Source organism: Haliotis rufescens, unplaced genomic scaffold (assembly GCF_023055435.1).
Source record: "Haliotis rufescens isolate VD_foot unplaced genomic scaffold, xgHalRufe1.0.p SCAF_22, whole genome shotgun sequence".
NCBI classification, from domain to species: Eukaryota; Metazoa; Mollusca; class Gastropoda; order Lepetellida; family Haliotidae; genus Haliotis; species Haliotis rufescens.
Window position 1 is genome coordinate 5,397,089 of NW_025963913.1, and position 24,364 is coordinate 5,421,452.

The following is a 24,364-nucleotide window of genomic DNA, read 5'->3' on the forward strand; positions in this document are numbered from 1 at the left end:
TTCGACCAGGAATACTGTGTGAGGCTCAAAACTTTTTGATATCCCTTCGTATCTATTTGATAGGTATTCATAAACACATACTTACGATATAATCGGACGCGTACAATGAACTCTGCTTTTAGCAGAGATTTCTTTTTATTATTGCAAGGGTTTTTTGTCTTTTGTCGCTTATATTATTCAACTTTTAACAGGCCTAAATCAAACAAAATGTAATGATGATGTCCCTAATGATGTTACTATTAATGTAAATATATACCCTATGTAGTCGATGTTATATGTCATGCTAAACAGTAAGACGGTTGTGTAAGACACAAGGCTGTGTTTCGGTAGAACAATGACTGACTGGATCTGCCAGTGAGTTGACACTTCCAGAGTGGAATGACAACAGCCACAATGTCCTGACATGATTTTATTTCCAAGCGATTGTTTACATGTTTGTTTTACAAAACAGAAGAGCAAGAAGCAACACCCGGACACGGTTCAACGATCAATGAGGGGGCGGGGTTACACATACAGTATGACTTCGTGTTGTGCAGGGAATATACAGTAGCCACTTGTCCTCACAGAAGGCAACAGTGAACACTATACAGATATGAAGTTATATATATAGGAAATCTCGGACTGTCGTCTCCAGTATCGGATGTAAAGTATAACTCTATATAAATATGAACAATAAAATGCTTTCACTCAACGTACGACCGATAAGAAGAACCACAGTTATGTCAAATAGTGAACGCAGTTGGTCAAGAAAAATATACGAACCGTCTTGTGGACAAAATCGATATTTGTAATGTCTTATGATCACTATGTGCTTTTATTGCACCGAAACACGTTGAGTGAACGCTTCAATCTGTTCAGCTTAATTATGACGGTTTTATGACTAAGGTCCTTTTCAGAAAGCGATATTAAGGTCAAAGGCTATCGTAAGTCTTTGTGAAACAGTGGTAGCTACGGTCGTCCTTGCATTAGGACCGCTTTGTGAAACAGTGGTAGTTACGGTCGTCCTTGCATTAGGACCGCTTTGTGAAACAGTGGTAGTTACGGTCGTCCTTGCATTAGGACCGCTTTGTGAAACAGTGGTAGCTACGGTCGTCCTTGCATTAGGACCGCTTTGTGAAACAGTGGTAGCTACGGTCGTCCTTGCATTAGGACCGCTTTGTGAAACAGTGGTAGCTACGGTCGTCCTTGCATTAGGACCGCTATGTGAAACAGTGGTAGTGATCGTCCTTGCATAAGAACCGCTTTGTGAAACGGGTGACTGAAAGCATGGTGACATTCTACCTGGAGTGACCACCCAATCCATCCCACACAGTTCCCACGACAAGCAGATGCTACTTAGGGTCACCTCTGGGCCATGGTGCGTGGAATGGTGGACACAATTACCCCGGAAATGTAATATCTGATTTAGCCTTGTAATGAAAAATATTGAAAAAATATATAACTCCATTTGCTATAATAGACAAAGCAAGTATGAAATAAAAAGCGAACGGTTTGTGTACAGTGGTCTTACCAGCCCACTCCAGCTGAGGGGTGGGCGTACTAGGGTGGGCTTTGACAGGTTAGGTCTGGGAGTCGTACTGGGTACTTTTCCACTGACTCTCTGTGTTCTTGAAAGCTCCGTCGCCGTGGATCTCGACGTAGGAGGACTCGGTGTTGGCGCCAGGGTTGACGATGCCGTGGACTTTGATCTCCTCCTCGGGTCGCCGATGACGTCTCCTGAAGCAGCAGCGTTACATATGAGCTTCATCAAGTCAAGCCTGACAGTCAACTTTTGAAGCGATACATTGGCGATATTTATGGCAGCACTAAGATGGGTCAAGGGCAGACAATCGACATGCACATTCGATACGTGTGTGTGCGAATGTATGATTGAGACGTTATATAGATGTCATTAAAGCATGGACTACATCGGAAAATATAACTTTCTGATGTTACGCAAAGTATAACTAAATTCACCCTTGTCGAATGAGCGAATGGGTGAATGTTGTTTCATAACTTCATGTTCAGCAATATCACGGCTACCTTTGAATAACCGAGCCTGGACCCAGCAAACCATTGGTGGATAGGACGACCCGTCGGGGCGCGGAAGCAGGGCCCAGATCCACAAAGCGATCTTAGCACTTCCCCAATCGTAACTCTCATACCATGACAAAGACTTATGATAGTCGTACCGCTAACATCCCTTTGTGGAACGGTACCCAGATCACATATTGTAAACACGCGATCCTCGTTTCGATTGGGACGCCCTATTCTGACTCACTACAGGGGCGCCCCTCACACTTCATTTAGAGAGCTGCCACAATGGTGAAGGTAAGGGGAACTTGATGACGTACCAGACAACGACAACCCCGCCGATGACGATGATGACGATGATGACGAGAGTAATTCCAAGACTGATGGCTGCAACTTTGTCTGAAGTGATAAACCAAGGACTTCGTCAGAGGGATACATGTCATTCTGAGTTCGTTATATTGCCCGGGTGCTGGAGGATGTCCTGGGTTCTAGAGTCACACGAAATGTGAAATATTCTTCATGTAATACAGTAACTTAAAATGAATAATCGACGCTGTTGTTTAAAATGTCTCCGCTGACCAAAAGCCTAATTAAAGAGTTTTTCGTTTCCGTAGAGGATTACGAGTTATATCCCTTGTCCTGTATGTATGTCCACAGAAAGCTGATGTTCTAACTAAATCAATAAAACTGTTGCTTTTCACTATCAAATACCCTTCACAACAGCAAAGAAATGTTGATTTTATATTTGTCATTTGAAAGTTGTCAGGGAGCTACAGTTTGAAACTCAACTGTTTAAATGGTCTGGTGAAATTACGTTGCACTGCTTCTAAAGTCTATGTCAATGCTACCAGAACGAAGGTAACTGAGACTGGGTGTGTACGTGTACAGAGGGAAGCCATGGTGACGTGGACAGACTGTATGTGTTTGTATGTGTACAGGGGGTAGCCATGGTGACGTGGACAGACTGTATGTGTTTGTAGGTGTACAGAGGGTAGCCATGCTGACGTGGACAGACTGTATGTGTTTGTATGTGTACAGGGGGTAGCCATGCTGACGTGGACAGACTGTATGTGTGTGTATGTGTACAGGAGATAGCCATGGTGACGTGGACAGACTGTATGTGTTTGTATGTGTACAGGAGATAGCCATGGTGACGTGGACAGACTGTATGTGTTTGTATGTGTACAGGAGATAGCCATGGTGACGTGGACAGACTGTATGTGTTCGTATGTGTACAGGGGGTAGCCATGGTGACGTGGACAGACTGTATGTGTTTGTATGTGTACAGGAGATAGCCATGGTGACGTGGACAGACTGTATGTGTTTGTAGATGTACAGAGGGTAGCCATGGTGACGTGGACAGACTGTATGTGTTTGTATGTGTACAAGGGGTAGCCATGGTTACGTGGACAGACTGTATGTGTTTGTATGTGTACAGGAGATAGCCATCGTGACGTGGACAGACTGTATGTGTTTGTATGTGTACAAGGGGTAGCCATGGTTACGTGGACAGACTGTATGTGTTTGTATGTGTACAGGAGATAGCCATGGTGACGTGGACAGACTGTATGTGTTTGTATGTGTACAGGGGGTAGCCATGGTTACGTGGACAGACTGTATGTGTACAGGGGGTAGCCATGGTTACATGGACAGACTTTATGTGTTTGTACGTGTACAGAGGGTAGTCATGGTTACGTGGACTGACTGTGTGTGTGTGTTTGTACGTGTACAGGGGTAGCCATGGTTACGTGGACAGACTGTATGTGTTTGTACGTGTACAGAGGGTAGTCATGGTTACGTGGAATGACTGTGTGTGTGTTTGTACGTGTACAGGAGGTAGCCATGGTTACGTGGACAGACTGTATGTGTGTGTACGTGTACAGAGGGTAGACTTGGTTACGTGGACTGACTTTGTGTGTGTTTGTACGTATACAGGGGGTAGCCATGGTTACGTGGACAGACTGTATGTGTTTGTTTGTGTACAGAGGGTAGCCATGGTTATGTGGACAGACTGTATGTGTTTGTATGTGTACAGAGGGTAGCCATGGTTACGTGGACAGACTGTATGTGTTTGTACGTGTGCAGGAGGTAGCCATGGTTACGTGTACAGACTGTGTATGTTTGTATGTGTAAAGAGGGTTCCCCCATGGTTATATGGACAGACTGTGTGTGTTTGTACGTGTACAGAGGGTAGCCATGGTTACGTGGAAAGACTCTGTGTGTGTGTGTGTTTGTATGTGTACAGAGGGTAGCCATGGTTACAGAGACAGCCTGTGTGTATTTGTACTTGTATTGGAGGTAGCCATGGTTACGTGGACATACTCTGTGTGTGTGTGTGTGTTTGTATGTGTACAGAAGGTAGCCATGGTTACAGAGATAGACTGTGTGTGTTTGTACGTGTACAGGAGGTAGCCATGGTTACGTGTACATACTCTGTGTGTGTGTGTGTGTTTGTATGTGTACAGAGGGAAGCCATGGTTACAGTGACAGACTGTGTGTGTTTGTACGTGTACAGAGGGCAGTCATGGTTACGTGGACAGACTGTGTATGTTTGTATGTGTACAGCTGGTAGCCATGGTTACGTTGACAGACTGTGTGTGGTTGTATGTGTAAAGAGGGTAGCCATGATTACGTGGACAGACTGTGTGTGTTGTATGTGTACAGGAGGTAGCCATGGTTACGTGGACAGACTGTGTATGTTTGAAAGTGTAAAGAGGGTACCGCAATGGTTATATGGACAGACTGTTTGTGTTTGCATGTTTAAAGAGGGTAGCCATGGTTACAGAGACAGAGACTGTGTGTGGTTGTACGTGTACAGAGGGTAGCCATGGTTACAGAGACAGACTGTGTGTGTTTGTATGTGTAAAGAGGGTATGTGTATACCTAGCAGTTCCTGTTTACCTGGTCTCACAGCAGCAGCGGTGGTCAGTTGTGTCTGTGTGGTGTCCCTCTTTCTGGTCCCACTTGAAGCTGATGTATAGAATGTATGTATTCTCTATATTATCGATCTGTATTATAGTCAGTGAGTCCTCGGGACATCTAAACTATTTCGAGTTATCCGTAATTAGAGTTTTACCGATCATGCCAATTCTGCTTGGGTGTGGAAATTGAACAATATTCATCTTCCCGAGGCTGAGGACTTAACGGACTGCACTAACGAGTCTGTGAATAGTCCTATCAAAATAGAACTGGACATCCGTCCGTGTGCAGATTTCGGTCGACTGAAGGATTTTTTTTTTTTTAAAAAGGGTTCCGTCAACTGGACGTCGGCAGATATTTTTCAAATCTTTACATGTTTTTAATCAAGATGTTCATGTGACTTGATGCACTTCACGAGGTAGGACCCTTTTTATTACAATAAAGATCTTGAATAGGCATTTTGTGAAGCAAATACAAATGATATGAGAGGTCGCATACGATTGGTCAATATATGGGACAAGAACGGACATAACTCTAAATAGCCACTGGTGGCGCTACGATCGAGCCACGAAATTCCAGCCTAGTTCGGAAATTGGACTTTCATAGTCAGTTAACGCCCTTGCCTCAGGAAGTTGAGCAGTAGTTTGAGCTGAGTTTAAGGTTTCACAAGAAATATATTAGATTTAGGGTTTATTAGATTTACTGACACACTAAGGAAACGCAATAACTATCGACCTCACATTTGTTTAAATCTTTCTGCATTTTCTATGGCAAATTGACAAAAGTGAGTTGATTGTACCCCATAGGCAAGGTCACCACACACCGTAACCACTCCCCCTCACCTCATCCCTTACCCTCGTATTTACTCGGCAGCTCCCCACTCCCCCGTCTTAATCTTCCCCTCATAGTCACAATGTACAACCCCGCTCCCCCATCCTAATCTGCCCCTCGTAGTCACAATGTACCACCCACTCCCCCGTCTCAATTTCCCCCTCATAGTCACAATGTACCACCCACGCCCCCGACTTAATCTGCCCCTCATAGTCACAATGTACCACCCACTCCCCCGTCTTAATCTGCCCCTCGTAGTCACAATGTACCACCCATTCCCCCGTCTTAATCTTCCCCTCATAGTCATAATGTACAACCCCGCTCCCCCGTCTTAATCTGCCCTTAATCTGCCCCTCGTAGTCACAATGTACCACCCACTCCCCCGTCTTAATCTTCCCCTTGTAGTCACAATGTACCACCCCATTCCCCCGTCTTAATCTTCCCCTCATAGTCACAATGTACAACCCCTCTCCCCCGTCTTAATCTTCCCCTCATAGTCACAACGTACCAGCCCTCGCCCCCGTCTTAATCTTCCCCTCGCAGTCACAACGTACCAACCCACGCCCCCGTCTTAATCTTCCCCTCGTAGTCACAACGTACCAACCAACGCCCCCGTCTTAATCGTCCTCTCATAGTCACAATGTACCACCCCAGTCCCCCGTCTTAATCTTCCCCTCGTAGTCACAACGTACCAACCCACGTCCCCGTCTTAATCTTCCCCTCGTAGTCACAACGTACCAACCAACGCCCCCGTCTTAATCTTCCTCTCATAGTCAAAATGTACCACCCCAGTCCCCCGTCTTAATCTGCCCCTCGTAGTCACAATGTACCACCCGCTCCCCCGTCTTAATCTTCCCCTTGTAGTCACAATGTACGACCCACGCCCCCGTCTTAATCTCCCCCTCGTAGTCACAACGTACCACCCCACTCCCCCGTCTTAATCTGCCCCTCGTAGTCACAATGTAGCACCCACTCCCCCGTCTTAATCTTCCCCTCGTAGTCACAATGTACAACCCACGCCCCCGTCTTAATCGTCCTCTCATAGTCACGATGTACAACCCCACGCCCCCGTCTTAATCTTCCCCTCGTAGTCACAATGTACCAACCCACTCCCCCGTCTTAATCTTCCCCTTGTAGTCACAATGTACCAACCCACTCCCCGTCTTAATCTTTCCCTCGTAATCACAATGTACCACCCAACTCCCCCGTCTTAATCTTCCTCTCGTAGTCACAATGTACAACCGACGCCCCCGTCTTAATCTTCCCCTCGTAGTCACAATGTACCACCCACTCCCCCGTCTTAATCTTCCCCTTGTAGTCACAATGTACCACCCCATTCCCCCGTCTTAATCTTCCCCTCATAGTCACAATGTACAACCCCGCTCCCCCGTCTTAATCTGCCCTTAACCTGCCCCTCGTAGTCACAATGTACCACCCACTCCCCCGTCTTAATCTTCCCCTTGTAGTCACAATGTACGACCCACGCCCCCGTCTTAATCTTCCCCTCATAGTCACAATGTAGCACCCACTCCCCCGTCTTAATCTTCCCCTCATAGTAACAATGTACCACCCATTCCCCCGTCATAATCTTCCCCTCATAGTCACAATGTACGACCCACGCCCCCGTCTTAATCTTCCCCTCATAGTCACAATGTACGACCCACGCCCCCGTCTTAATCTTCCCCTCATAGTCACAATGTACAACCCCGCTCCCCCGTCCTAATCTGCCCCTCGTAGTCACAATGTACCACCCACTCCCCCGTCTTAATCTTCCCCTCATAGTCACAATGTACCACCCACGCCCCCGTCTTAATCTGCCCCTCATAGTCACGATGTACAACCCCACGCCCCCGACTTAATCTGCCCCTCATAGTCACAATGTACCACCCACTCCCCCGTCTTAATCTTCCCCTTGTAGTCACAATGTACCACCCCATTCCCCCGTCTTAATCTTCCCCTCATAGTCACAATGTACAACCCCGCTCCCCCGTCTTAATCTGCCCTTAACCTGCCCCTCGTAGTCACAATGTACCACCCACTCCCCCGTCTTAATCTTCCCCTTGTAGTCACAATGTACGACCCACGCCCCCGTCTTAATCTTCCCCTCGTAGTCACAACGTACCACCCCACTCCCCCGTCTTAATCTTCCCCTCGTAGTCACAACGTACCAACCCACGCCCCCGTCTTAATCTTCCCCTCGTAGTCACAACGTACCACCCCACTCCCCCGTCTTTATCTTCCCCTCGTAGTCACAACGTACCAACCCACGCCCCCGTCTTAATCTTCCCCTTGTAGTCACAATGTACGACCCACGCCCCCGTCTTAATCTTCCCCTCGTAGTCACAACGTACCACCCCACTCCCCCGTCTTAATCTTCCCCTGGTAGTCACAACGTACCAACCCACGCCCCCGTCTTAATCTTCCCCTCGTAGTCACAACGTACCAACCCACGCCCCCGCCTTAATCTTCCCCTTGTAGTCACAACGTACCACCCAACTCCCCCGTCTTAATCTTCCCCTCGTAGTCACAACGTACCAACCCCCGCCCCCGTCTTAATCTTCCCCTCGTAGTCACAACGTACCAACCCACGCCCCCTCTTAATGTGCCCCTTGTAGTCACAATGTATCAGCCAAGCCCCCGTCTTAATCTTCCCCCCATATTCACAATGTACCACCCCACTCCCCCGTCTTGATCTTCCCCTCATAGTCACAATGTACAACCCCGCTCCCCCGTCTTAATCTGCCCCTCGTAGTCACAATGTACCACCCACTCCCCCGTCTTAATCTTCCCCTTGTAGTCACAATGTACAACCCCATTCCCCCGTCTTAATCTTCCCCTCATAGTCACAATGTACAACCCCTCTCCCCCGTCTTAATTCTCCCCTCATAGTCACAATGTACCACCCCACTCCCCCGTCTTAATCTTCCCCTCGTAGTCACAACGTAGCAAGCCACTCTCCCGTCTAAATCTTCCCCTCATAGTCACAATGTACCACCCACTCCCCCGTCTTAATCTTCCCCTCATAGTCACAACGTAGCAACCCACGCCCCCGTCTTAATCTTCCCCTCGTAGTCACAATGTACAACCCACGCCCCCGTCTTAATCTTCCCCTCGTAGTCACAATGTACCACCCTCTCCCCCGTCTTAATCTTCCCCTCATAGTCAAAACGTACCATCCCACGCCCCCGTCTTAATCTTCCCCTCGTAGTCACAACGTACCAACCCACGCCCCCGTCGTAATCTTCCCCTCGTAGTCACAACGTACCAACCCACGCCCCCGTCTAAATCTTCCCCTCATAGTCACAATGTACAACCGACGTCCCCGTCTTAATCTTCCCCTCATAGTCACAATGTACCACCCCACTCCCCCGTCTTAATCTGCCCCTCGTAGTCACAATGTACCACCCCGCTCCCCCGTCTTAATCTTCCCCTCGTAGTCACAATGTACCACCCACTCCCCCGTCTTAATCTTCCCCTCGTAGTCACAATGTACCACCCGCTCCCCCGTCTTAATCTTCCCCTCATAGTCACAATGTAGCACCCACTCCCCCGTCTTAATCTTCCCCTCATAGTAACAATGTACCACCCATTCCCCCGTCATAATCTTCCCCTCATAGTCACAATGTACGACCCACGCCCCCGTCTTAATCTTCCCCTCATAGTCACAATGTACGACCCACGCCCCCGTCTTAATCTTCCCCTCATAGTCACAATGTACAACCCCGCTCCCCCGTCCTAATCTGCCCCTCGTAGTCACAATGTACCACCCACTCCCCCGTCTTAATCTTCCCCTCGTAGTCACAATGTACCACCCACGCCCCCGTCTTAATCTTCCCCTCATAGTCACAATGTACCACCCACGCCCCCGTCTTAATCTGCCCCTCATAGTCACGATGTACAACCCCACGCCCCCGACTTAATCTGCCCCTCATAGTCACAATGTACCACCCACTCCCCCGTCTTAATCTTCCCCTTGTAGTCACAATGTACCACCCCATTCCCCCGTCTTAATCTTCCCCTCATAGTCACAATGTACAACCCCGCTCCCCCGTCTTAATCTGCCCTTAACCTGCCCCTCGTAGTCACAATGTACCACCCACTCCCCCGTCTTAATCTTCCCCTTGTAGTCACAATGTACGACCCACGCCCCCGTCTTAATCTTCCCCTCATAGTCACAATGTAGCACCCACTCCCCCGTCTTAATCTTCCCCTCATAGTAACAATGTACCACCCATTCCCCCGTCATAATCTTCCCCTCATAGTCACAATGTACGACCCACGCCCCCGTCTTAATCTTCCCCTCATAGTCACAATGTACGACCCACGCCCCCGTCTTAATCTTCCCCTCATAGTCACAATGTACAACCCCGCTCCCCCGTCCTAATCTGCCCCTCGTAGTCACAATGTACCACCCACTCCCCCGTCTTAATCTTCCCCTCATAGTCACAATGTACCACCCACGCCCCCGTCTTAATCTGCCCCTCATAGTCACGATGTACAACCCCACGCCCCCGACTTAATCTGCCCCTCATAGTCACAATGTACCACCCACTCCCCCGTCTTAATCTTCCCCTTGTAGTCACAATGTACCACCCCATTCCCCCGTCTTAATCTTCCCCTCATAGTCACAATGTACAACCCCGCTCCCCCGTCTTAATCTGCCCTTAACCTGCCCCTCGTAGTCACAATGTACCACCCACTCCCCCGTCTTAATCTTCCCCTTGTAGTCACAATGTACGACCCACGCCCCCGTCTTAATCTTCCCCTCGTAGTCACAACGTACCACCCCACTCCCCCGTCTTAATCTTCCCCTCGTAGTCACAACGTACCAACCCACGCCCCCGTCTTAATCTTCCCCTCGTAGTCACAACGTACCACCCCACTCCCCCGTCTTTATCTTCCCCTCGTAGTCACAACGTACCAACCCACGCCCCCGTCTTAATCTTCCCCTTGTAGTCACAATGTACGACCCACGCCCCCGTCTTAATCTTCCCCTCGTAGTCACAACGTACCACCCCACTCCCCCGTCTTAATCTTCCCCTGGTAGTCACAACGTACCAACCCACGCCCCCGTCTTAATCTTCCCCTCGTAGTCACAACGTACCAACCCACGCCCCCGCCTTAATCTTCCCCTTGTAGTCACAACGTACCACCCAACTCCCCCGTCTTAATCTTCCCCTCGTAGTCACAACGTACCAACCCCCGCCCCCGTCTTAATCTTCCCCTCGTAGTCACAACGTACCAACCCACGCCCCCTCTTAATGTGCCCCTTGTAGTCACAATGTATCAGCCAAGCCCCCGTCTTAATCTTCCCCCCATATTCACAATGTACCACCCCACTCCCCCGTCTTGATCTTCCCCTCATAGTCACAATGTACAACCCCGCTCCCCCGTCTTAATCTGCCCCTCGTAGTCACAATGTACCACCCACTCCCCCGTCTTAATCTTCCCCTTGTAGTCACAATGTACAACCCCATTCCCCCGTCTTAATCTTCCCCTCATAGTCACAATGTACAACCCCTCTCCCCCGTCTTAATTCTCCCCTCATAGTCACAATGTACCACCCCACTCCCCCGTCTTAATCTTCCCCTCGTAGTCACAACGTAGCAAGCCACTCTCCCGTCTAAATCTTCCCCTCATAGTCACAATGTACCACCCACTCCCCCGTCTTAATCTTCCCCTCATAGTCACAACGTAGCAACCCACGCCCCCGTCTTAATCTTCCCCTCGTAGTCACAATGTACAACCCACGCCCCCGTCTTAATCTTCCCCTCGTAGTCACAATGTACCACCCTCTCCCCCGTCTTAATCTTCCCCTCATAGTCAAAACGTACCATCCCACGCCCCCGTCTTAATCTTCCCCTCGTAGTCACAACGTACCAACCCACGCCCCCGTCGTAATCTTCCCCTCGTAGTCACAACGTACCAACCCACGCCCCCGTCTTAATCTTCCCCTCATAGTCACAATGTACAACCGACGCCCCCGTCTTAATCTTCCCCTCATAGTCATTATGTACCACCCCACTCCCCCGTCTTAATCTGCCCCTCGTAGTCACAATGTACCACCCCGCTCCCCCGTCTTAATCTTCCCCTCGTAGTCACAATGTACCACCCACTCCCCCGTCTTTATCTTCCCCTCGTAGTCACAATGTACCACCCCACTCCCCTTTCTTAATCTTCCCCTCATAGTCATTATGTACCACCCCACTCCCCCGTCTTAATCTTCCCCTCGTAGTCACAATGTACCACCCCACTCCCCCGTCTTAATCCGCCCCTCGTATTCACAATGTACCACCCAAAACCCACGTCTTAATCTACCCTTCGTAGTCACAATGTACCACCCAGCTCCAACCAGATGAGCCGACTGTATACCAACATACAGCCCTATCCCCTACTCCCGTTTTCCCTTCTTACCCCGCCTTACCGTCAGTCATACCTTGCTGCCTCTCTCTCTCTCCCCCAACACACACACACACACACACTCCTGCCGGTGTCAGTCTTACCTTCATAATCACACCGTAGCCCCTCCCATCCAGGGGTACACCCCATTAGGCAGAAGCCTGTCTCAGCGTCGCACGCAATATCATCCAGACAGTGACCACATTTAGCCGAGCAGTTAGTGCCGTAAGAACCATCGGCACATTCTGAAAATAATACATAGACATGAGTATATAAATCTCACGAATGTTGCAAGGAGGGCAGAGCGAATTGCGCCGAGGAGTCCAAGATTCATTTGTATAAAATTAGTAATAGAACGTAAAATCATAAAAAAGAAATTAAGAAAAAAAACTAGGTTCACAGGTGTTCATGTGGACGATACACTATGTCGATACACACATACCCGTAGCCCTACTAGGATCCGTTAGTCGATTCCAGGTTTGATCGGATTACGATCCATGGATGTGATACATACCAAGTTGATCATACTCACCAAACTCACCATTACCCCCCCCCCCCCCCCCCCTACACACACACACACCCTTCACCTACCGTGTTCACACTTGTCTCCCTTGGTCCCTGGGTAGCAGCCGTCCTTACACAGCCCCGTCACCCTGTCACACGGCTCCTCGTTCTTGCACCACCCACACTCCTCCTTGCAGCTGGCGCCGTACGTCCCCGCCGTGCACTCTGCACATCAACATCACACTGGGTCAGTGGGGACATCGGAAGTGTGGAGTTGGTCTGCTAAAGCGTTACGCTACGCTTGCATCGCTAATCATGCGTGATAAGCACAAACTGATCAACATTAATCTGGCAAAATATTATGGCTTCGAGACTAGTATTATCCGAGATTTCAAGAAATTGACCAATAACAAAGTGTTTTATGATAAATGCACCCCTACTATATAATGTGGGCATGTATTTGGGCCAGGCACACCAATGACAGCACGAATAACGATGCACGCCGGCACGGTGCCACTCAGTCAAACAATCAGTGATTGTAGACAGAGGTTACTCATCAGTCTTACAACAAGCATAGCTCTATTCCAAATGCTGAAACAAATTATCGGTCATTTCAGTTGGCATGGCACAGCATCGATCTGTGACCTTGATCTACCTGCATTACAGTTACAGCCGGTCCAGCCAGGGGCACATTCTCCAGGACACCGACCTGTGACCTTGACCTACCTGCATCACAGTTACAGCCAGTCCATCCAAGAACATTCTAGGTGTCACCAACCTTCGCCCTTTGACCTTGACCTACCTGCATTACAGTTACAGACGGTCCAGCCAGGGGCACATTCTCAAGGACACCGACCTGTGACCTTGATCTACCTGCATCACAGTTACAGCCGGTCCAGCCAGGGGCACATTCTCAAGGACACCGACCTGTGACCTGCGACCTTGACCTACCTACATTACACTTACAGCAAGTCCAGCCAGGGGCACATTCTCCAGGACACCGACCTGTGACCTTGACCTACCAGCATCGCAGTTACAGCCGGTCCAGCCAGGGGCACATTCTCCAGGACACCGACCTGTGACCTTGACCTACCTGCATCACAGTTACAGCCAGTCCAGCCAAGGGCACATTCTCCAGGACACCGACCTGTGACCCTATCACATGGCTCTCCATCCTGACACTGACCGCACTCCAGCTTGCAGTACATTCCCCACGTGCCATCTCTACATTCTTGAAAGAAAAGACATTGGTTTAGTTGGACGAGCGTTGAATGGATTCAACAATGATTTTATAATTTGTTTGTCGTTTAACGCCACGCTCAGCAATAGTCTAGACCAGACAAATCTGTGATTGATATACAGAGCAACGTCAAACGCCAACCGGGAACGATGACACGTTATCAACAAAGTCGCCGACCCTGCCCACCCATTCCATGTGGACAAGCACAGACCGATTCTACCCCACAATCCCCACGGAGTATGGGGATGCCTGCCATTATTTTAATGGTGACTCGGGTACTAGGTAACAGGCCAGTAACAGGCCAGTAGAGTACACAATGGGTCCCGTTTCAGTAGCACGCGTTATTGGACAACAAAGACCAAATAATTGTGTAAAACGATGGCACTGTGTCTAGTGATCAATTAGTACTTCCAGAAATAGAGAAATTGGATCTCCCCCGTTTGCTCCAACCGTTGTTAAGACATATTGAAGTTTACACTTCTTGTATTTGCAAAAAGTAACTTCCCAATTATTCTTTCAGCATAGTTCAGTCCCTACCCATGGGCGTTGGTCATAAAATAATCCTAAGGTTCAAACTGAAAAGTGACCTTCTCCGACAGAGTTATTCAGGCCCACGACAGATCTGATAGAGACAATGGCCGTACCTTCGTCACAGCGTGTTCCGGTCCAACCATCAGTACAACCGGAAGTGCAGATTCCTGTCGTCACGTGACACAGTGCATCATCCTTGCAATGGCCGCACTCCACACATCCCAGACCATAGGTTCCATGAGGACAAGCTGGACACGGGTGAGTATATTAAAGAATTCACTTCAATATATTAGCTATGCGAACATACACAATATGCACACCGGTTTTATACCTCCATAAACGCAAAAGTATATACTTAATACGTATAATTAATACCTCGACAATTACTTCACACTCTGTTTATTTAAATCATTAACAGAAAAACACATGAAGACAAAGATACGATATAAGTATAAGCCCCGCCCACTCTATTATCAGCTAATCAGGAAAGTGTATTCCAGTAGTGGGCAGGGCCTATTATTGTAATTTTAGGTTTATGGAAATATAAACGCAAAACACTGCCTGGTTAGCCAATCAATGACATAGAATGACTATTACACCGTTTAATAGTTCTGGGGACTTTCGATAATATATGGAATAGACCGTAGTTCGAGACAATGCGGATATGTACACTGCCAGGGCCAGAACGTCATATTGTGTTGACGTTATATCGTCTTACGTTTATGGAAGTATAATCACGGCTACGTGTATTTGAATCTCTCTCACAAGAAAATGGACGGCAAAAGACGCGAACCAACTCTGGAATCACTGTGAAATGGATGGTCATGTCATGCCCTTCTTACCCCTGTCACATCGGTAGCCCGACCACCCAGGGTTACAGTCGGTGTTGGGGGGACAGATGCCATTCACTTGGTCGCAGGCGGTGTTGTTTCCGCAGTGTCCGCAGGTGAGGCTGCAGTTGGCGCCATACGATCCCGGCGTGCACTCTGAGGAGTTAAGTTAGGCAATGAACCACAACTATATTCACCGATTAGAGATTTGCAACCAGTCATTGTATCTCGATTACCGTATCCACTCACTCGTTTATCGATTTTAAATAAATATATATTTTAAAACTGTACACTAACTTCTTCTTTAATGACTTTTAGAAATGCACACTATATTACATTGAAAGTGAGCTTTGAATAAAGATTCCAGATCGTAAAAAACGCAGTTACGACTTTTCGAAAACAAGATGGCGGCTTCCACGGAACCAGTGAGTGAGTGAGTGAGTTAGGTTTAACGCCGCTTTTAACAGTATTCCAGTTATATCGCGGCGTGTCACCTTAATGTGGGAGTAAAGCCCGAAGTGATGCAGGTCTCAGACGTTTACCACTTCGGTGAAACCCACGAGCACGGGTATGGTGCTGACAAACCTAGAAACATAATCGGGGCGAACCGGGATTCGAACCCACATTCATAGGTTTCTGGCGTGCCCAAGGAACGCAACTCTGCACAGCGAATCGCGGCGCTTTAGACGACTGGGCCACCCGTTCCCCCTTCCATGGAACCACTGCCCGTTAACTTTTAATGAAATGAAGCATGAAAGTATGAGGTTTGTTCATAACTTTAAAAAAAATGACATTCCACGTTATCATCGTGATTTTACCTTTATCACATTTCTCCCCCATCCACCCAAGGTCACATCCAGTCTCGCACTTTCCCGTTTCTCTGTGGCAACTCTCGCCAAGGCTACAGTGGCCGCACTTCTGACATCCGACACCGTGTGTGGAGTTGGGACAGACTGAAACAGTGCAAAGAGTTGGCATCAACTTCACGGTGACGTCATAGAAGTATCGCCTAAATTGAGAGCAAAAGGTAGAATAAGTAACACAATACGTTCAAGTGGACATTGTCCCCTAAAAACTTGTGCTGGTTGAATTATGATATGGATCGTGGTCAGGCAGGGTTACCCTAGCTGAACGCATGTCATCGGACCAGACTGCTTGGGGCGTTGCTCATAATATCATCCACCAGTTTACTGGTCGAGATTATATACAGGCCGCACTGCTATAGCTGGCATATTGCTGACTGCGGAGTTAACCAACACTCACTCACTCGTTCTACATACACTCGTCGCAGTGATCCCCTGTCCATCCTGGCTCACACAACCCCGGACAGTGTCCGGTGACACGATTGCATTGGGCCTTGTTCTTACAGTGACCACACTTTTGGCAGCGAGACCCGTAGGTCCCTTTTTTGCAGGCTGAAACAGCAGAAAGATGACATACACATATATATCTGAATACAGCAATAATGTAGGTTACCGTCCTCGATAGAAAAGTTAAGCTACAGATAATGTTTAACCTAGATAGTCTAGACGGAAGTGTTCATTGAGAAATCCTCCAGATTAGTGAATGTCCGTATTAGAGAATCACAGATAAATAGATGGGTCAGTTCATATTGTTCTACACTGGTGAGTATGGTTTTACGCCGCTTTTAGCAATATCACAGCAATACCATGGCGGGGGAACCAGAAATTGGTTTCACACATTGTGCCCATGTGGGGAATCTAACCCGGGCCTTCAGCGTGACGAGCGAACGCTTTAACCATTAGGCTACCCCATCGCCCCCTGTTCCAAACTAAGGCAGGTTTCCCTAGTAAAGGGATTCAGATTTAAGTTTATTGAAGTGTGCATAACGGTCAGGTCATCCTCGATTATCCAGTGTATCTATATTCTATTATGATAAATACACTAGACCCATTCGTTTTCAGCCCGATTCGTAAGTCTCAATACAATGACATGCAGATGAACATGGTGATGTCACTCATGAAACGAAGTTGTGGTGGCGAATGGGTCTAGGGTATTAACTGAGATATAATACCCTGGATAACTGCTACTTATCCATCATGTTGGCTGCTGACCTCTCTTGCACCTGATGCCTGTCCAGCCGGGCTTGCATCCCTTCTTGCACCGCCCGTAGTCAGGGTCACAGTCCCCGGGGCATGCGCACTGGCCGCAGCGTAGGTAGCATCGTGAACCATAACGACCCGGTGGGCAGTCTGGAATGACAGTGTTATTTATTTGTCATTGAATATGATCGCAACATATACATGACTATTCTGTTCAATATACTTCGGAGATGTTTATAGCCGATCGATAGTTTTATATGGCAGAGTAATCTATTATGTTAACTGTATTACATTGTTTCTGTTGAGATTCAGTAGAAGTTCATTGCATTATATATTAACAATGATTAGTTGTTAGGAATGGTGTACTATTTAATGTAAGCAGTTGTGCGGAAGTTCCTATCTACAGATGCTCGAATCATCTGTAAACTTCAGGAAAAGCATGGAGGGATGTCACGCGTTGAGGAAACATGTGGAATATTCTGTGATGTTCTAGTGACACTGGACTGATTTAGCACTGTGTGGAAAGTTGTGGAAGCTAGTTAGACTATATAAGTGGAGCGAGCGCGTGCCTGTCTCATCTCGTATTTCATCTGACGTTAAATCAAGACCAGCTTTCGCGTGAAGTTCACTTTTCACTTGATTATTATTCTTGTCATTGTCATTTCCACTGCTCTCTCATTTTATACTGCCATTAAATATTAGTTTACCACTCTACTGTGTACTGTCATTGTAATTGCTGTGCAGTAATTTGTATTGATTTGTTAACATAGTTTTATTTTGTAATACAATTGCTGATTGTATACCATTTGTTTGTTGGTTTCACACTAAATTCTTTTACGTACGAATTTCTGGATTAAAATATTGGAATCGACTCGTAACAATACGCATCTTGTCCTGTTGTCGATAATGAGGAACGCTAATGAGTGGGGATTTAAACAAGTGAAGAGTTAAATGGCAAAGTTAGACTGAGCTGTTTTGAGCATTGGTGTTTCCGGTGTGAAGACGAATTACTACTGTCGACGTCACAGACATCCCACAACGCACTAGTGCTGCCATTCCATTGGAGGGGGTGGTGTGTGTGTATGTGCGCGTGTACGTTCGTGTGTGCATGTGGGGTGAAAGGAGCGGGGGTGTTGTTTCTCAGACTACTCACCTCTGTCACGTGTGTGAACGTGTGTGTGAACGTGTGAGTGTGTGTGTGTGTGTGTGTGTGTGTGTGTGTGTGTGTGTGTGTGTGTGTGTGTGTGTGTGTGTGTGTGTGTGTGTGTGTGCGTGCGTGTGTGTCCTAGAAACCTGTGATTGTGGGTTCCAAATCGAATCCGGTGCGCCCGTATTATGTTGCTGGGTTTGTCAGCATGTGCTCGTCGGGTTCACAAAAGCGGTACACGTTTACAAACCTGCATATTTTCCGTGCTTTCCTCTCGTATTTAATTGACACGCTGTGATGTTACAGAAATAGATTCCAGGCAAAACCCAAATCACTCACTCACTCAACAACTCTTACCTTTCCTGACCTGCCAGTCCCCCGAGTGGCCATGGGACATGGCCTGTATATAGTTAATGGTGAACTTGTTGCTGCCCCGGTAGGTCATGAGCTTGTTCCTGTTTGGTTTGCTCCCGCTGCCAATCTGTATCAAACCCTTGTCATCCCAGGACAACCAGAACACCTTGTAGAAGGAACAAAACATCATTCGGATGGAGCTGGACGCCTTGGCCGTGCAGGTCAAGCAGCCTTCCAAGATGGACGACAGACGTGGCTTCTCGGTCCGGTCGAGCATGACCACATAGTAGTTCTTGGTCTTCTGGTAGAGGACAGTCTCTGTGAGGATGAGATAGGCCTTGGCGCAGGTCTTGATCTTCAACACCATGGAGTGTGCGCCCGTGATCTTCACCCCAACGTCGTTGATGTACTTGACGTGTTTCCCCGACGTGTTGAAGGACACGTAGTTGTCTTGAAATGTTGGAGGGACATTAGTGTTGTGTCATATACATACAACTCAGTGTTCATTAGGGTTTTGCCTATACACAGAAGCCACCAGGACTCGGTGTTCATTAGAGTCTCGCCTATACACAGGAGCCACCAGGACTCGGTGTTCATTAGGGTCTCGCCTAGCCTATACATAGGAGCAACCAGGACTCGGTTTTCATTGGGGTCTCGCCTAGCCTATACATAGGAGCAACCAGGACTCGGTGTTCATTAGAGTCTCGCCTATACACAGGAGCCACCAGGACTCGGTGTTCATTAGGGTCTCACCTATACACAGGAGCCACCAGGACTCGGTGTTCATTAGAGTCACCTATATGCAGGAGCCACCAGGACTCGGTGTTCATTGGGGTCACGCCTAGCCTATACACAGGAGCCACCAGGACTCGGTGTTCATTGGGGTCTCGCCTAGCCTATACACATGAGCAGCCAGGACTCGGTGTTCATTAGGGTCTCGCCTAGCCCATACACAGGAGCCACCAGGACTCGGTGTTCAGTGGGGTCACGCCTAGCCTATACACAGCAGCCACCAGGACTCGGTGACTATTGGGGTCTCGCCTAGCCTATACACAGGAGCCACCAGGACTCGGTGTTCATTGGGGTCACGCCTAGCCCATACACAGGAGCCACCAGGATTCGGTGTTCATTGGGGTCTCGCCTAGCCTATACACAGGAGCAGCCAGGACTCGGTGTTCATTAGGGTCTCACCTATACACAGGAGCCACCAGGACTCGGTGTTCATTAGGGTCTCGCCTAGCCCATACACAGGAGCCACCAGGATTCGGTGTTCATTGGGGTCTCGCCTAGCCTATACACAGGAGCCACCAGGACTCGGTGTTCATTAGGGTCTCGCCTAGCCCATACACAGGAGCCACCAGGACTCGGTGTTCATTGGGGTCTCGCCTAGCCCATACACAGGAGCCACCAGGATTCGGTGTTCATTGGGATCTCGCCTAGCCTATACACAGGAGCCACCAGGACTCGTTGTCCATTGGGGTCTCGCCTAGCCCATACACAGGAGCCACCAGGACTCGGTGTTCATTAGGGTCTCGCCTATGTGCAGGAGCCACCAGGACTCGGTGTTCACAGGGGTCTCTCCTATATACAGGAGCCATCAGGACTCGGTGCGACTCTATTTGTGAAAGTCGTGAGCAAAACTCAGAAAATCTTTAATTAATAACTATATTAAAACAAAGATATTGCATATTAGAACATTCTACCGACGAAAATGAAAATATTTAGGGAAAAATAATCAAGCCTCGACCAGACACTCTAGTGATTGACATCATGAGCATGAATGAGTGTTACTTTTACATATACATTTAAAGCTCGGTTACTCGAACTCAATTAAACTCAATTGTCCATTGAAATGTAAATACAGGTACAGGAGATTGTCCATTCTTGACGCGCCGCTTGTCTGGAACCATTATTTCAAGCGAGTATCAACTTATCTGGTCCTTGAAACCAGCAGGCATGTGATTGACGTACCGCGAAGGTATAAAGTGCCAAGATGAACGTGAACTGTGATGTTCCGATTCTGTTTAAAACGTCTTTTCAATACATCTATCATCATTGGTTAATATATCAAATGACGTAGTTTTGTTGGACAATGAAGAGCCCAAAGTACAATACTACACTGCAGAGGTTTAACCGATCTGGCAGCTAGGAGCGTATATATTTCTTCATAAATACAAACAATACATATCTTAATTTTTTTGGGTATCAAATTACTGTTAACAAAAATCAATATTAAGTAACTCAAAAAATGTTTTTTTTAAAACGGTAACTTGGTAATATAGCGCTACAACCTTGACGTAGAATGAGCTTACTGAGATTAACCAGCCTTGACCTACATTACGTTGACGCTGTAGTGAAGTTGTTTTGCTCAGTAATGGAAGGTATTGCTCCCATATTCTAAGGAATGAGGTTTGGGACAAAACAGTCGATTTAATTATGTTTTGAAAGACATTGACTTGATTTAATCTAAGGTTTTTGGACAGTGAATAAAAGGCTGCTGCTGTGAGTCAACTACGAGGCTGGATACACTGGATCATCAAAGATGGATACAACCGTGGATTAGATGCTCATGATGTCAATCACTGGTTTGTCTGGTCCAGACTCTATTATGTACAGACCGCCGTCAATATACAGGAATATTGCGGAGTGTGGCGTTAAACAAACAAACAAACAAACAAACGCGAAGCCTTGTTCTTGTTCACATATATATACAGTCGTGCCTCGTTTATACGGACACTTGCGTCATTTCACAATTCGTCCGTATAAACGAATTTCGGTATAACTGAAACCAGCTTCTTACTGGAAGAGTTACTTCCCTTCAATTATACAACTCATGACAGATGACAGAGCAAACAGATACATCCACTCAATCTTCATTCAAGACATACACGTTTCAAAAAATCTGTCATGGAAGTTTGAACTTTACCACATATTTCCTGTCTAATGTGAAATAACGCTCCCGTCATGGTTTATTCTCCATGCAGTGTTTTATTTGCGATGCGCCCCTCATGGTTTATTGTGCGGTTAACAACTGCCACTTGTCGTTTATTTCTTAAATAACAAATACCTTGAACCCATTCGCTACCATAGTTTCGAGTCGGAAGTGACGCCAGCAATTTGAAATAAGGGCTTGTTTTACAGCCGTGTAATTCGAAATTGTCTCAGAATGGTACAATTGTAGGGAGTCCAGGGTATTTATCAAAGTAGAACGTAGATAAAACACACTGGATAATCGAGGCTGACCAGTGTTTGACGGTATGAAGAACTATTGATGCCGTTAGATGCGATGACGCACTCTGACGTCGTGGCCACCTGATCCCCTTGTCACTATTACTGCCTTGAGGTTTCGTTCAAAACAAAACAAATTCTCTCACATTAAAATGTTTACATTTATTATGAGTGATTCCACATTGAAAGTCACGAGGGCAGTATGTCAACCATAGTGTGACTAAACTTTAAGAAATGTGTCTCTGTTCACCCAGCAGTCAATGGGTACCCGGTAGCTTGGGTTATATACTGCCCAGGGAGCTGAGAATGAAAATGGAGTTCACACAGATCCATTACCCGGGGTAATAATGTAGCGCTTAGTGCACGCTATAGGGCATGGATTTCACGCGTCATATAATTCCACATTATCATATTAATTCCTGCTTTAACCTGCAACTATATTTATTAATCCGAAACCAAACCAACTTGATTTGTGTCATTTGTTTTGGAAGAATGGAGACTCTGAGAACCTCACATACTTACATGCATCACTGTAGGAGACTTGAGACAACACTAGGATCAGTATCAGTGCAATGGACGTTGGGGAGAAAATCTGTCGACCAACATCCATGACTATCGGCAAACTGGTGGGAACAATGTATTCATTTACCGTTACACCATTCACCATCAGGAATATTCAGTCGCCGAATTAGAGAGAAATATCAGCCACAATCTGTCTCATAAACACGATAGAAAGTTTACAGTAAGCTTTAATTAACGGCTGAGTATACATATTACTAGCAGGCCGGGTGCAAACAAACCGGTGTTTATAGGAAACTGGTTTGTGCAGACGGACTATTGCGTTTTACATATGCTGCAGTCTGGATAGTTGTACTCACACACGCTTAGTTATCAACATGATAATTATCTATACAGTCAGCTGGATTATCGCGTTGTCTTCCACATGTACAACACTGTACGAGCCAAAATAAATGGACGATTTTCAAATTAAACATCAGTGAATTAATAAGTGTACAAGTCTACTTATGGTCCCGTATTAAAACACAGAGCATTACCGCACAAGATACAGAGGTGTCCGTGATGGATCGTTGAACGTGCGTCCATGTAATCGTAATACTATCAGTGTTTGTCTTACAGGCTGCTCAGTGTCATTAATTAAATAATGAAGAGTTCACTTACTGTTTGAGACAAGGTCGACCTCGCCAAGACCTCGCACATCTATCAACGATACAACAAGAAGTGAGCCTACACGACAGTCTGGGACCACCTTGGATGTCGTGATCAATTAACAGCTGATGGAAAATGTCAACGTAAAATATGCATAGGCATATAAGCAAGAATCACGAGTAACGGATACCCACATGTGTTAGTTCCAACAAAGAACGCTATTTCTTAATTATACCATATACAACCATTTTTGTCGAACTATTTGAAAATTCTCATTAAAGAAGTTATTACTATCAAGTAAGTTTTCTTTGTGAAATTCGCCGTTACACATACAGCTCACGAAATGCTGATTTCCTGAGCGATAAACTAAAGGCATTGTTTCGCTGAACACGGCTTTGGAGCTATGCCAATACTTTCGACGTAAAACCTCTCACATGTTACATTCTAAACAAAGGCAAGCCTTTCGTTAACGCAAAGTGGAAAGAATATTAGAAAAGGTTGATTTTATTACCTATGTTTATTTTACATTCATAACAGAGTCAAGGTTGGTGTTTCATTATTTGTCCTATTCTACGCAATGTCACACAAGGCATTGGATACACTTATAATAATAATTATCTATCTCACATCCTAAATGGTACCCATTCTCTGCTGGGTAAACAGAGGCACATTTAATTACACCTAGATTCCATTTTGTACATAAACACTGATTGGTGTTCAATTCAGACATAGGTACAAGTGGCGGTTTTCAAAACGTTGTTCAAAACGCTGATGTCGGATAAAACACTTAATTCCTTTACGTTTTGCGAGCATCTCTCCCTAAAACATATATAAATAGTGAAAGCGTCGACATGCTCATAGAGATTTCCAAAACTAAACCACCGTATCAGTGTAATAATTTCAACAGAAGTTGTGGAGCAATATCTAAACCAACACAATCTTGTATCAATTTAAGGTTAGAAATACCTGTTTGTGATATGACCGCTTTGTGGGATAGGACCTGTCACCCGTGCCGCAAGGGTCATCTTGCTACTTTGCAACATACAAAATAATGGAATGAATGCCCAACATTACCTTCATTGGTACAGTGTGAATGAGTGAGTGAGTGAGTGCGTGCGTGAGTGAGTGCGTGCGTGCG

The 24,364-nt window shown here is 46.8% G+C and overlaps 1 protein-coding gene across 2 annotated transcripts; it reads right to left on the reverse strand.

The window, feature by feature from the left end:
* Positions 1-394: 394 nt before the first annotated feature.
* Positions 395-23,439, reverse strand: LOC124136366 (multiple epidermal growth factor-like domains protein 6). Of its 2 annotated transcripts, none has more exons than XM_048401459.1 (14): positions 23,239-23,439; positions 22,582-22,682; positions 18,835-19,281; positions 17,343-17,480; positions 16,548-16,682; positions 16,086-16,220; positions 15,280-15,423; positions 14,551-14,685; positions 13,760-13,897; positions 12,754-12,891; positions 12,267-12,407; positions 4,897-4,983; positions 2,334-2,412; positions 395-1,716 (listed from the first exon to the last, which is right to left on the reverse strand). In XM_048401459.1, exons 2-14 carry the CDS (start codon positions 22,667-22,669, stop codon positions 1,560-1,562), a joined length of 1,962 nt encoding a protein of 653 aa, XP_048257416.1. In that variant the 5' UTR covers positions 22,670-22,682; positions 23,239-23,439; the 3' UTR covers positions 395-1,559. The 2 variants fall into 2 exon arrangements, with proteins under 2 accessions (XP_048257416.1, XP_048257417.1); XM_048401460.1 differs by having other exon boundaries at positions 4,915-4,983; positions 23,239-23,436.
* Between the last annotated feature and the right edge of the window lie 925 nt (positions 23,440-24,364).